We start from the raw sequence: 15,014 nt of genomic DNA, 5'->3' as shown, positions 1-15,014 counted from the left end.
CTCTCCTTCCCTCTAAAACACTTGGCTCTTGTTCTTGTTTAGAGTAGAATAGCAGAATTTATCTGACCCTAGCCTGTGGGTGCAGGGGCTGGCATAGTAATAATACTTGCCCTAAACCCCAGTGCTTCCTAAGTAGCCTTATTAGGGGAGTGCCATGCTAAGCTGTTCAGAGTGCCTCATTTTTATTTTATTTTTTGAACTTTGTGGCAAAAATAGTTTGTTTATAGAGTTTGGTGTTGGGCCAGACTTACTGTTTTGTATCATGACCAGAGTCTGAGGCTTACAGAAGAGCACTTCCACGCCCCCGCCCTCCCCCCCCCCCCCCCAAAGCCTTTGTGGCAGTATGCATTTGTGTAAGGATAGTGGAGACGTTTCTTCAAGCATAGATGTTGTTACCTAAGATACGAACAAGAGTTGCTTGAGTATGAGGAGCCCAAATCTGGGCCTACACATTCTCTTCTTCAGTCTGTTTTCTGTGTGTATTGGGACTGTTTTCCAAACCCACATAACATTTTAAAATGGCTTTCCTTCCAAATAAATCCTTCTTTTTCGTTTCTCTTATAAGAAAACACTAACATTAATAAACTAGTATTAACTTACTTGATTTTGCAGCTGGCCGTGGGTGAAATAAATCAGAAGGAATATCTGTAAGGAAAGACTTCTGCAGTTTCAAGCTTCCATGGATAAACACTGAATGTATTTTATCTTATTGGGTTTTTAATCATTAACCTTACATGGCTATGCCCATACTTTAATTCATCTCAATGACTGAGGCACCTATTGGTGGATTATTACATTTTGCAAATATGGATAAAAACACTTGCATAAATCAAGTATATTGCATCGCAAAGCATGCTTTGTTTATCCTGGATAGTGCAGGTTAGGGCTAAAGTTTCTGTCAGTCCCGCATGATATTCTTACAAGCAAACTAGGGAAATGTGGTTTTGATTAAATTATTGTAAGGTGGGTGCACAACTGGTTGAAAAATCATATTCAGAGAATAGTTATCAGTGGTTCACGGTCAAACTGGTTCCCTGTCCAGAGGGAGCAAGAAAAGAGGTGTAGAAAACGTGGCCTATGAGGAAAGGTTGAAAGAACTTGGATGTTTAGGGCATGTCTACACTATAAGTGCTGCTGCAGCAGCTATGCTATTGTAGTGTAGACACTTGCTACAATGATGGAAGAGGTTTTTCCATTGCTTCAGTTAATCCACTCCCTCAAGAGGTCGACAGAAGAATTCTTCCACTGACCTAGTGATATCAACACTGGGGCTAAGGTCATCTTAACTATATGTCTCAGGGGTCTGAATTTTTCACATCCATGAGCAGCGTAGCTCGATCAACCGAAGATTTAGGTACAGACCAGGCCTTAATCTAGAGAAGACTGGGGGTCTGAGAGGGACTGTTAATCTTCAAATATGTAGAAGGTAGTTATAAAGAGGACAGCGATCAATTTTTGTTCTTCGTGGTCATTGAGGGCAGGGCAAGAAGTAATCAGTTTATTTTACAGCAAGGGGGATTGAGGTTAGATATTAGGAAAAGTTTTCTAACTATAAGGATAGTTAAGGTCTGGAATAGGTTACCTGGGAAGGTTTTTGAGAAAAGGTGACCCAAACACTTGTCAAGGGTGTTCTAATCCTGCCGCAGTGTGGGAGGATGGAGGTTTCTTTCAGCCGTACACTGCTGAGATTCTATACTTTTTATGCTCCCTAATGACTGTACTTTTACTAGAACATCATCTGTTACATTGGTGACGATTTTGTAATTTGAGACCTGACTATAGCACTCTTTTCTATTAAGTGTTTGCTGATAAAGACCGTGAAACCACTGTAGGTTTTTTGCAGGGGTTTATGCATCAATAAAGTGGGAATTAGTGAGACTTTCCTGTATTTCAGTATTGTTGCATATTTAATTTGACAGGTGTCTTGTCCATCAGTCTTTGATTCAAGTTTTATTTTTGTAAATTAATGGCAACCACTACTCCTGGGGTGGGCTGTAACTAAGCTGAGTACCACGCTTGGGAGGGAGGCATGTTTAAATGCTGCAGGACATGCTGTTGGTGACTCAGCAGGTGGTGCTGTTACCTCTGAGTCACCACTGAACATTATCTGAGCATGGTATTAGGAACACCTGAGCTGTTGGAGATGCTGTCACTTGAATGAAATGTAAAATATAGGCTTTGAACCACTTCCTCTCCCCTCTGCCCCCTTTCAGTTTTGCATTGACACTTCTGGTCAGCCTGGAAGATTTGTAGCAGGATCACAGTTTTCCTCTCTTTTCCCCACAGGAGTTTGTATTCGGCACTCTCACAGAATGGCTGCATTTCTACAACAAATGGTTCTACTGCTGCCTATGGGTTGTGAATGGCTTGCTGCAGTCCACTGGCTGGCCCTGTGTTGTTGCCATCATGGGCAACTGGTTTGGAAAAGCTGGGTACTTGGTATTTCTCTTTGGTTTAGTAGCTTATCTGTGATGCAGAACAGCAGTTTCGGCTGAATTCCCAAACCAAAACAATTCTCTGGCAAATCCTGTTATGGTGGCTAAACGAGAACGTGCTTACCTATTGTAACCTGAGCACTGAAGGCAGTAAATGAATAGTAAATGACAGAACTCTTACATGTCCCAAATAAACAATAAACAAACTACTCTTATCAGATATAAAATACAGTAATGCGTATTTCTTCACTACGTTACAGCTTTAACTCTGACGACATAGTTTTCATTGTGGGTCAGATTAAGGCTGTTGTATTGTGCCGAAACTTGCATTATTTTTGGGTTTTGTTTCCCCTTGTAAAATGGCGATAATAATATTGACCTCCCTTTGTAAAGTGCTTTGAGATCTAGGGATCAAAAAAGTTCTGTAAGAGCTGGGTATCATTATTATACGTTTTCTGCTCTTTGTTGATTTGGCCATTGACATATATTAAACTCAATTTGAACTCCCAATTGCAATGACTGTGATTACACACAGAGTGTGCAACTGCACAGCTAAATTATTGGAAAATCTGGCCCATAAAGTGTTGTCGTTAGATTTAAGGTTTCAAACATCTCTGAAGGCTGTTTCAGAACACCTAAGGTAGGGCAACAGCAGGTCACATTCATAAGGGCTAGATAGAAACTTTGACCTGTTGTAGAATGAGAATTTGTCAGATTTACGTGGATAAATGTATGCTGTGTCCCCTGGTCTGGTGTCGTGACACCACTGATCTAGACCTTGGTTTGACTCAAGTGAAACAGAATGGGACATGATAGATAAACTTGTCTATCATGAGCTGATTATTTTACAGTATATTTTATTTTAAATGAAGCTGCTTCTGTGTGTGGGTGGGAGGAGGGATGGAGGAGAATTTAATACTATTACATATCAGTTAAGGCCAGTGTTAACTCTGTATCTTCTCTCTGTGTGTGTCTGTCTCTCTCTCTCTCTCTCTCTCTCCCCCCCCCCCCCTTCATTTTGCTGTGCTTTCTCAGGAGGGGTTTTGTTTTTGGACTCTGGAGTGCCTGTGCATCAGTGGGGAACATTCTGGGAGCATTCCTTGCCTCCTGTGTTCTGCAGTATGGCTATGAGGTGAGTAGTTGCTGTCTGACTTGGAGTTGTGCATAGGGCTGTCTTATCCCAGAGAGTCTTTCCCTGTCTCTGGCCCACTGAGACCAGATGAGCAGATAAATGATGTTTTTTTTTTTTTTTCTTTCCCATGTCTATGGGGGAACTCTGCTCACTATATCTTTGTGACGACAGGTGGTAGAGCATAGTAATCCTCTCCTTTCCTTCTCAACTCCAGAGAGTACAGAATATTGCATGAGATTTGGAGGGTCTCTATCCCTTTAAAACTTACCCATTGTGTGTGTGGGAGGGGGGACAGGACACTTGGTCCCTTTAAAACTTACCCATTTCTGCTGAGCCCCTATGTCACGGTCACCTACCATCTTACTGACTTGGGAGAGGACAAAGTGGTGTTTGGAGCCAAATCTAATGCTACCTGTCAGCTGGCTGACAGACACTGCTGTTAAGCAGTGGTAAGGCAAGGACAGGGCCGGATTAACCTATAGGCTAAGAAGGCCATAGCCTTAGGCCCTCCTATTTTTAGGCCCTACTTTAAGCCTAATTTTTAGACCCTACTCTAGGCCCTCCATTCCATATTCAAGTAACAGCTGAGCGACGGTAGCAGAGCCATTGGGAAATGCTTTGTCTCATTAGATATTGCTTTGTACAAATGAATCCATCAAGACTGTGAATTCAATTTATGGTGGTTGTGATTTTGTTTTTGTGGGCTAAGTAAGTGTTTGTGGGCCCAAGCAATATAGAACCTTGTACACAATAGGCCTACACTGGATAATAGAAACCATGTCGAAGAAAGGAGGATGGCGGAAATTGAAGGCGGCCAAAGAAAGACAGCAAAGACAAGATGTAGTACTCAAAGGTATTCCTTCGTTCCTAACGTTTTTTCCTCCTACTGAGTCTGGTGGTGAGGAAGTCCAGGCGAATATCAGCCCAAGTGAACCTGCTGCGCCTGCACTTGATGAAAAGGAGCGGCCTCCTGTGACTTCTCTAGGTGCAGTCTCACCCCAGCCCTCTCAAGGCTTTCCCAGTGATAGTAATATAAAAAAATCCTTCTCCAGTCATCTGGGTGTGTGGGACATGACTTCTCAAGATCTCATTTCATATTGAACTGAGAAGGGCTCACAGAAATGCCAGAATCTAGATGCTGACTTGTGATTGACAAAGTGAGAGTACACCGATCAAAATCCTTATCTGACCATATCAATGTTTGAATATGCGAAGCCTAGCAAACGGATTGGCAAGCGAGAATGGCTCATCTATTTGCCTTTTAAAAAAAAAAAGTGTACTGTTTTTATTGCCACCTGTTTTCTAAAGTGGAGGTTGTTCTGCAATGTCTTCAGTGGTTGGACGAATACTGCATACATTACCAATCTTACAATGAGTGAGCAGCATGCATTGTCAGTCAGCAACTACTATGCCTGATAGAAAGTTAGTGGTAGAATTGATTCCCGAATGGAAAACCAGTTTTTAGAAGGTTGTGCTTATAGGAAGAATATTCTCAGACACATAGTTGAAAGCACAGTTTTTCTTGCTAACGTGGTCTGCCATTCCGTGGCTCAGGTGAGACTGTTGGATCGAAACACAATGGCAACTACCTTGGTGTTCTAGAGCTAATTGCTAAGTTTGACCCTTGCTTAACTCAGCACATCAATGAACACGCAAATTATGGAAAAGGCTGTGCATCATATCTATCAAAGACTATTTGTGATGAATTCATTGCACTGCTGGCAAAGAAGACACTATCAACCGTTGCAGATGAGATTGAAGACGTGGGATATTTTTGAGTGTCTGTCGACTCAACACTGGATGTGTCACATGTAGATCAGCTGACTGTCATCTTGCGTTATGTGCTACCCCGCAGACCAGTTGAGCATTTCATGACCTTCATAAACATCACCAACCACACGGGAGAAACTTGCCTTGTACCTACGCGATTTCCTCACCGAAAATGGGATTGATATCTGCCTTTGTCGTGGCCAAAGCTATGATAATGCAAGTAATGAGTGGCAAATATTCAGGGATGCAGGCAAAGATAAGAGCGCCATGCTTTGATTACATACCATGTGCTGCTCACTCACGCAACCTTATTGGCCAGTCTGCCGTGGATTGTTGTGTTGAAGCAGTTTCTCTTTTTTTGGTTTTGTCCAAGAATTCTGTGGTGTGTGTTTTTTGGTTTTGTTTTTTTTAAATTCTCTGCATCAACCAGTCGTTGGATGATTCTTAGAGATTAACTACCAAAGGGATGCCCAGTGCCCAAATCACTCTCGGGGACATGGTGGAGTGCCAATGCTGAAGCTGTGAATGCGGTTGTTCTGGGAAACCCTAACATCCTTGAAGCGCTAGAGAGCATCAAGGATGATGAATCTAAAAAATCAGCAACAAGAAAAGATGTGACGATCCTGAGTGATGCAGTACTCACTTTGGAAACTGGTATTTTGTGGTCTGGAATGATATACTTCAGCCATTCAGCAGATGCAGTCTAAGTTTGCAAAGTGCTCAAGTTGACCTTTCCACTCCTGTAAACCTAGTGAGGAGTCTTGGAACTGTTCAACAAATGCAGGATAGCTTTGAGTATGAAATTCAGGGGGTTGCAAGGATTGCTAACCATGAGTATAAGTCAGCCAAATGCTGCAAAAGACAGAAGACATACGATGATGCTATTGCCCACTCAGTCAGTAACAAGGAGGCCTTCAAAGCTAATACCTTCATCACAATCATTGACAAACTGAAAAGTTAGTTGGAACATTGGCTCAAGGCTTACAAAAATACTGACAAAACCTTTAGTGTACTGGCAAATTTTTCGCCAAACATTTCAAGCTCTGAAGTCAGTGAAGGTATCAAATGCGTCAGAAGTACTCAGACGATCTCCCAATAGATTTTACTAATTTCTTCAATTTGTTGAATTCACATCACTCTCAGATATAGAGAGAAAAGTTGACGAAAGCAATTCGTATTCGTACGTACTGGTTATCACTGAATCCAGTGTGATAGAATGTTTTGCAAATGTCGAAACTTCATTATGCCTGTATTTGTCACTAATGATCACTAACTAGTGGAGAATGTTCCTTCTCTCTTCTAACCAGGGTCAAAAATGTCTTCCGATCCACCATGCCTCGAGCATCTCAGTGCTTTGTCCCTCTTGAGCATTGAGAATGAAATAGTCAGGTCTTTGAATTACGATGACGTCATTCATGACTTTGCCACAGCTACAGCGGGGGGGGGGGGGGGGCAAATTTTGTTTGAAGAATTGAGTGTAGTGAGAGTAGAATTAACTTGTTAGTTTTTACATAAACAATACGTAAATACATATGTAGATAAATGTTTGACTTCATAATTTTTGTGCAATATATAATTCATACTTAGACCCTTCCCTCCCATTAGCCTTAGCCCTCATAACCTTAATCCGGCCCTGGGCACGGACATCCATCAGGGTGTGGGGACGGGCATGCCGCTGCTTCAGGGAGCATTTAACAAGGATTAGCAATTAATATGGCCTCTTATAGAAATAAACTCAAATTATGATATAGTTAAGGTAGCAAATTAGCTTTCTTTATAACCACCTGTTTTCAGCCACACTCAGTTTCCCAAAACATCCACCTTTTGGGCTGGAATTGTCTATTCTTGGTTTCCTCCTGGAGGTAAATGCTTTTTTTGAAAGTTTGAGTAAAATACCTTCAGCTGTTTTTGTGTTACGGACCAGTAAAAATTTCCCTTCCTACTACATATTTTTATATATACTTTTAAAGAGGTTAGGCTGAAATTTGAAATGTAGTTCTCACTGTGGAGCTTGTGCTTTTCTTTTCTTTTGGGGATGGGATATAAAAATAATCAGTGCTAAGGTCAATCTGACTGTGTTTAGTGAACATCTTGTAAGATTTTTAGCGGAGTCTAAGAAAACTAGGCCTCCGTTATGACATCCCTGTACTTGCCTGGCTTGAGCAGGTGCAATCTGGTGCTTGAGAACAATAGTATTGTACTTGAAAACAGAATTCCTCCCCCAACTGCCAACCATCACTTGAGTAAAAATAGTTCCCTCAGGTAGACATATTTATTGATTTGATATTTTTTTTTTGAGTTCTCTAGGATAAAAGAACTGCTCTCCTGTGCTGTAGGTGTTCTTGACAATATTGAAATATAAAAGTATTATAAGTTACAAGTTGATCTCCAGCACTTCTCCACCCCACAATGGCCAAGCAACAAAAAGATGTTAAACCCACTGTATCACCAAAAGCCAGGGAGAAAAGAAAAGGGTTTTGCATTGTGGCTTAAAGGCCAGACGTAAGCTGTTTTGGACCAAGTTTGGGGAAGAGCTTCAAAGTCAAGGACCCTTCACAGAGAATCCCCTGTTGGCAGCCTTTTCTCTCTTATACCGAGGGGGCTCCAGCTCGAGCATGTCCACTGACTGCAACTCCAGTCTTCACCTTTTGGACAGTACAACCTGATTTTAGGAGTTCTCTCTTTGTCTGCCCACCCTGCCCCTTGTAAAGCAATATTATATAGCTAGTGACCTGAGAACAGGGCAGTATTTATGGACTTAATACACACACCTCCAATATTCACTCTCATGGAAATCTTAAATGCATCAGAGTGTAAAGGGAGGAAAGTTCAGGTGCTCTGCTCATGTGGCTGAAGGTCCTTATTGCCCAAACTTGAAAAATAGTATAGAGATACAGTAGCTTATTATTCATTCGTTAGGGTTCACCCTTCTGAATGGCAGATGCCTGTACGTACTCTGCCTTGTAACCACAAAGAGCAGTGAGCTGTGGCCACTATTGTAAGACAAAATATTCATTAGCTGCCTGCATTAAAGGAAAAGTGAATAAAATCTAGTGTTCAGTGTCTAAGCTCCTTCCCCACCGTCATGTGTTCCATTCCAGTGCTCCCCCTCAAGTGTGGTAAACAGTATAGAGTCTACTCTGGAGGCAGGGGTGACTGTGTTTCTAGGTTTTATGGAGATAGTCTATGTTGGTATGGCTTACTCTCGCACAGAGATGGAGTACAGAGAAATTGCCTGTCTCATTGCATGGAAACCATTTGTGATTTGAAAGTGGTTGGAAAAATAGAGATGAATGTTTAATTTAGAATGAGATGCCAAAGAGCAATGTGAAAGGTAGTTCTTTTATTCTCTCTTCTCTCCAGTATGCCTTCCTGGTGACAGCATCAGTACAGTTTGCTGGAGGAATCATTGTTTTCTTTGGACTTCTGATTTCCCCGAAAGAAGTGGGTAAGTAAAAGAGGTCCGTGTCATCTTAAACCCTAGTCGGCAAGCAGGTTTGCAGCTCCCCTGTGTGGCATTAAAAATGTGGTTAACATTGCCACGTCACTTCAAAAACCCAATTCCTGCTGCCAGAAGTTCATGTCATTGACACAATTCTAAACTTGCCTTGAAGCCCTGTAGTGGCTACCTGAGTGAACGTTTTCCAGGCCTGCAACACGCTAGGTGCAGACAACGTTATTCACGTGGACAGAGGGTCAAAGAGGGGTTCAACTCGTGTGCAAATCATATTCCTTAGAATGCACCCATTTTCCAAGTATTCGTCCTATGGAACTCGGTGTTTTTCTAAGAGTTAATGGAGGAACATGCAAGTAACTGCTATGGGAGTAGTTTGTGTTGGGCAGTAGGTTCAGAATCCTCTCCATCACATGAGGGGAAGGAATGCCGTGGGTTTGCAAAACTCCGCCAGCTGTTGAAGGATTGGCATATAGGCTCTAAAGGGGGCACAGGCCTTATCTGAGAAGATGGTTGACAAGGCAGAGTCTCCAGTGTGAGTAGAAAAGAGATCTTCAGGGCATTGTCAGGGACATGGTGGAGCCTCCCAAGTTTTTGGGGAGGCTGCAGAGGAGGTAACTGTTGAAGTGTTGGAATGTATATAAGGATGTCCTCCGGGTCAGACAGCGTAGGACAGCTTCTAGCAAATCCACCATACAGAGTCTTCCTGTTAGTTCATGTGTCAGAACTGCTTCTGGTACACTGTGAGCATCCATGTTCAAATTCTGCCTGAGGTGATGTGTGCAGGAACCACGCACAGGGAGTCTAGCCACTAAATAGGGGGAAATGCACTAATTTGTTGTGTCTTCCAACTAATGGCCAGACACTCAGAACAGACAAAGCCGACGCCAGGATCAGACAGAATACTTTCAAGAGCGCTAGAAGACAAGGGGTAGTTTCTACTGGCGACTCTGCAGAACACCATCTAGAAGAGTTTCTAAGCCAAAGGAGGATGGAGGTATGGGAGAGCAAGGGGGTGTCAGAAGGGAGAAATGCTTAAAAGGAGTGAGCATGGGTTTTGTGTGGGGAAAGAATGGTGGTGTCCTTTACTAGTGTACATTCTCATGTGTTATAGGCCTCCCTGAGCTTGGAGAAGAACAGGAGGGCAGTGCTGAAGAAGATGCAAACAAACCCTTAATCAGCAACGATGAGGATGAGGATGATCAAAATTACTCTATTCAAGCACCTGATACTCGCAACCAGCCCAAGGCCATTGGCTTTTTCCAAGCTTGTTGTCTACCAGGTGTTGTACTGGTAAGGACTCAGCATTGTTGTTTGTAATGAAGATTTACAGATTTAAAAATTTTATTAAAGCTAATGTTAAATAGGTTGGGAAAAGAGTGTCCACAGCTGGGTATAGTGCTTAGATCAGGGGTTGGCAACCTTTCAGAAGTGATGTGCCGAGTCTTCATTTATTCACTCTAATTTAAAGTTTCGCGTGCCAGTAATACATTTTAACATTTTTGAAGGTCTCTTTCTATAAGTCTATATTATATAACCAAACTATTGTGGTATGTAAAGTAAATAAGGTTTTTAAAATGTTTAAGAAGCTTCATTTAAAATAAATTAAAATGCAGAGCCCCTCGGACCGGTGGCCAGGACCCGGGCAGTGTGAGTGCCACTGAAAATCAGCTCGCGTGCCGCCTTCGGCGCATGAGCCATAGGTTGCCTACCCCTGGCTTCGATTATCCACAAATATAAAGTTAGTTTTTTAAAAGTCATAAGATCCATAGAGTGCACAATCAGCAATAACTCACATTTAGGTGAATAGATTTAACAATACAGTTTATATATTAGACTCCAGATACTCAGATACATCACTCATAAAAAGTTGTACAGAGATTTGGTTGTGGAAAGCGAAATATATCAGTGAGTGGCGATTGTCCTCAGTAATTGAGAATTAGGTTGGCTGTCCATTTAGAAAAACAATCCATGAGGAAAGTGTTTTACTTTCCTGACTGCACTTCTCATCGGCAGTCCAGCTCATTCCTCCTGGTATTGCCGATGTCCGGTGAAGAGTACAGATCACACAGTCATCACTCCAAGAGCTAGAACCATGCTGATAAGGATCCTGAAGGATGCCATCCGCTGCTAATACGTGGAAAACCTGAAATGGAAGCCAGACCAGGGGAAGACATTCAAGGTGATATGCAAGTGGAACTCCAGCAACCACTTCCTTGCCAGGGGCAGCTTCACCTGTTTTGCCAACTGGCGGTTCATCTACAGTGCCCAGTTCAACTGCTTCCCGCTCAATGGAGCAGTCCGCCATGGGAATCAGTACAAGCGATGCAGGTAGTGCAGCTGTGCCAACGAGACGCTACCCCATGTCTTTTGTAGCTGCAAGCCCCATTTGAGAGCTTGGCAGCTGCGACACACAGCCATCCAAGATCTCCTGGCCAGAGCCATACCACCACCTATGGGGAAGGTTGCCGTGAACTCTGCCATCCCCGGAACCGACAGCCAATGGTGAGCGGACATCGTCATCACTACCTAGGACCGAAAGATCTTCATCATCATCATCATGGTAGACGTCTAGTGCATTTCGAGAACAGGACCCTGGTCTTCCACGATGCCTGAGTTCAAAAGGTAGAGAAATACGACCCTCTGGCTGAAACCTTGAGAACTAACGGTTACCAGGTTCAGACACATGCACTGATTGTCAGAGCCTTGGGCGCATGGGACCCCACTAATCGAGTGCTGAGAGAATGTGGAATCAGTCAACGCTATGCTCGGCTGATGTGGCAACTCATGGTGTCAGATGCCATCAGGTGGTCGAGGGACATCTACACAATACATCACTGGACACGCACAAACTGTGTTAAAAGAACATTGTTAAGGTTACAAAATCAAGCACTCAAAAGTTAGGAAATGCCAGGATTAAAGTCACCTATGCAATCAGAATTGACTGCCCCACAGGCAGATGGACAGATGTGGAAGTGAGGGGGACACAGGATTAATTAGAACGTTGAGGCTAGGGGAGAAGCTGGGAACTCCACACCATCAGGCAACCAGCGAGAGGTCCTGGAATGAGGGCCAAAATTACCTTACCTCATAACTTTGGGGAAACAAACACGCATGTAGGGGGGGTAGTACAAAAAATCAAGACAGAGCAAAAGCCCCACTAATCTTTTTTGGTCATGTGTTGATTTTGAGGGCTCTGAGTCATACATGTCAAACTTTTGGAGTTGGCAATACTGCCCTTGTGTGTATGCATTATGGTAATCTTTAATTACAGGATTGCACTTTTTCCCCACAGGACACCTGTGTTGTTCAGTGCACAGGATGGACAGCGCTCAATTAGTGAGCAGCTATTCAATATTTTGTGTTATCCTTGTTCAGTGTATGGCCCCCAGCCTTATTTGCTACACACTATTCAAACCCTGTTCTGAGTACAGAATTTTAATTCCCTCCTGGGCTTTCTGATGGCGCTCATCACTACAGTATCTGAATGCTTCACAAGTAGTAATTTATGTTCATAACAACCACTGAGAGCACAAGAGAGATGGGCTCCCTGCCCTGTTCTGGTGCTCAGCCCTAACCTGGAGCAGCTGGGAGCTGCAACTGTAAGGAATGTCTGAGTTTGGCTCTCTACTCCTGGGCTGTCACATGCACAATCCAGTCACACACAGGAGTTGTGAGGAGGTGCTGCATGCTCCATTGCTCTGTGGGGTTGGCACGTGTGTAGTCTGGTCAATGCTGGGACTTGCTGGGGGGCTGGAGCAGTGGCTTGAAAGGCAGGTATAAACATGGACTTTCCACCCCCACCCTCCAAAGGCTTATAACATGGCAGATATTCAGAGGAATAGCAAAAGGCCCATCCCTGATCTTGACACACATGCCCCCCTCTGTGAAGCATCAACTTCCTGTTCCAAGTGTGGGGCACTAGAACTTGTCAAAGCAATAGTCAGAAACGTTTTTAACATAGGAAGGACAGTGTGAGAGTAGCCTTAAGCTGACTCACCACTCTGGGCACTTGATAAACATCCCCACATGGGACAAATTCGGGAGATAATTGGTTAAGGATTGAATGATTGATTAACCAGGTGGTTCGCACATGGGCTGAGGACAGCTAAAAGTCAGACAGGAAGAGTGGAAGGATAAGCTGGAAGGGCCAGAGAAGCCCAAGGTCTCTTCCCTCTTACCCTGTGCCTAGGGAGAATGTATGAACCATGAGCGGTGGGGAACTTTTTCTGGCTTATTTACAGTGTGACTATAGCCCTTCTCGTTGGACTTGTCACTAGCTGTGCGTGAGGACTGTTTGCAGACGGGAATCTAGGGTGAAGGAACCCTGCCTCGTGACAATGGGCAAAAGAACCTTGTTCTCAGAAATGGCTAAACAATTTTGGCTTAAACTTAAAGGCAAAACCCCACTAACCTGAGGAGCACACTGGCATGGAAAACTTCACTCCCAATGATAAAGTTTGGTAAAATTATAAACAACTGACGACAGGGTTTTATACTGAGACATGTTTGATAACCTTAATAATAGGCAATGCTGCCACCCCACCTATGCTTACAGTAGCACCTAACGGCCACAGTAAGAATAGGGCTGCCATTAGACAGGGTGCTGTACAGACACCTCAGTCACTGAGGAATTCCATGTATACAGCTTGGTGAAGTGATAACTAAGGGAAACATAACCACCTTGAGCTGTGTAAAGGCCATACAAGAAGAGGACTAATTTTTTGGTGGGGCAGGGGAGGTTCTGGGAGAAATGGGCTAAAACGGTGAATGAAATGGAAGCTGAATATTAGAAAAAAGGTTCTGATGGTGGAATAACTCCTTGAAGAAGTAGTGGAAGTCCCTTCACTTGAGCCCTGTAAAATTAGGTTGGTCAGAGTGCTAACAAATACATTGGAGGAACAATCCTGCTTGGCCAGCGCAAAGGACTGGAAGTTCAAATCGATCATCTGTTCTGTGTTGTTCCAGAATTGCTTCATTGTACTAATGGGGCCTTGTGAGCAGCTTGGATGCGAGACTGGAAAGTGAATGTGGATCCCTGAGTACAAGCAAGGATAACTTCCAGGAGATAGATACACTTATAAAACAAATCAACTATATTCCTACTCTGGTTTTCTTCAGTTTTTCCCCTTCCCTAACTGAACAAGTGCAGTGGAACTGTCTTTACACTGACAGCCTTCCTCTCGGGTCTCTGAAGATGAAGAATGGCTAGTGTCTCAAGCAATCCAGTCGACCATTCTGAAGTGCTTTGTAATGATAAGCAGTGGGCTCAGTAAGGCCCAGTCCTGCTCTTCCTGAAGAACTTTTGTTGACTTCAGTGGGAATTCTGCCCATGAGACATGTAGTGCTGGACACTATAAAGACAGGAGGCTTAAGGGGAGGCAAACCTCCGTTCTTCTGCTTTCTAATCAAACGCCTGCTGAAGAAATCTGTGTGTTAGGAGGCATTTATTTTATATCGTATGTCTTTGGCACTAATCACTGTATCATCTGTTTCTTACCATGTTAAAACAAGCCGATAATTACACATCCACAGTCTATCCTCTTGGATACCTTAAAAAGCTACGGCACTTGGCACTCAGCGCTGGAACTCTGCAAACATGGCTCCCTTCTACTGCAAGAGTGATGGTCCGCCAAAGGCCTGACAAAATATGCATACCTTATACCTGCCCTGACAGCTGCTGAACCGGGTCTTCGGGCTGCCTGAGGGGAGGTGTTTGCACTGAGAGCGCCCTCCTGCAAGCTAAGGCAAGTTCACTCCCCAGAACTATAGCAAGAGCACCACAAACAGTCTCAGCTGTAGGAAGATGTGATACTCTCAAGCATGCCTAAAGCTTGTGTCTTGAGCTCTGGGATACAAACATTTGGGTATTACAAGGAGTTCTTTGTAGGGTGCTTTGAGTATGTAGCAATATTCTGAATGGCACACAGTGATGCAGATAGACTATGGCAAGCACCACATTTTTTCTCAACATAGTGTGCAAATAATTAAGGGCCCCTGGCTTGCTTAGTGTCATGTGGTTAACTTCCTCTGATCTAGGAGATGAACTAATTGTTTTCCTCTTTAGAAGCTTGTGCTTCAAGTGAAGCTGCTGGAAGAAATGGTGTTTCAACCCATTGTGTCCGATGAAAAGAACACTAAAAATAGACATCCTGGTTGATTTTTCTCCTCCCCCAAATCTGTCCCTTTGATATTCAGCACTGGGCTTTCCTGACATTGCATT

At 43.4% G+C, this 15,014-nt stretch overlaps 1 protein-coding gene across 3 annotated transcripts in view; it reads left to right on the top strand.

Annotated features, from left to right (window-relative positions):
• SLC37A3 (solute carrier family 37 member 3) overlaps positions 1-15,014 on the top strand; it is a 38,678-nt gene that overhangs the window by 14,369 nt on the left and 9,295 nt on the right. For all 3 annotated transcript variants that reach the window (XM_050918758.1, XM_050918769.1, XM_050918763.1), the window contains 4 exons: positions 2,287-2,432; positions 3,471-3,567; positions 8,701-8,785; positions 9,906-10,084. In XM_050918758.1, coding sequence (XP_050774715.1) covers positions 2,287-2,432; positions 3,471-3,567; positions 8,701-8,785; positions 9,906-10,084 — 507 coding nt within the window. The remainder of the gene's footprint in view (positions 1-2,286; positions 2,433-3,470; positions 3,568-8,700; positions 8,786-9,905; positions 10,085-15,014) is intronic.

This window comes from Gopherus flavomarginatus, chromosome 1, assembly GCF_025201925.1.
Source record: "Gopherus flavomarginatus isolate rGopFla2 chromosome 1, rGopFla2.mat.asm, whole genome shotgun sequence".
In the NCBI taxonomy this organism is placed as follows: Eukaryota; Metazoa; Chordata; order Testudines; family Testudinidae; genus Gopherus; species Gopherus flavomarginatus.
This window is presented reverse-complemented; position numbering and strand designations above follow the sequence as displayed.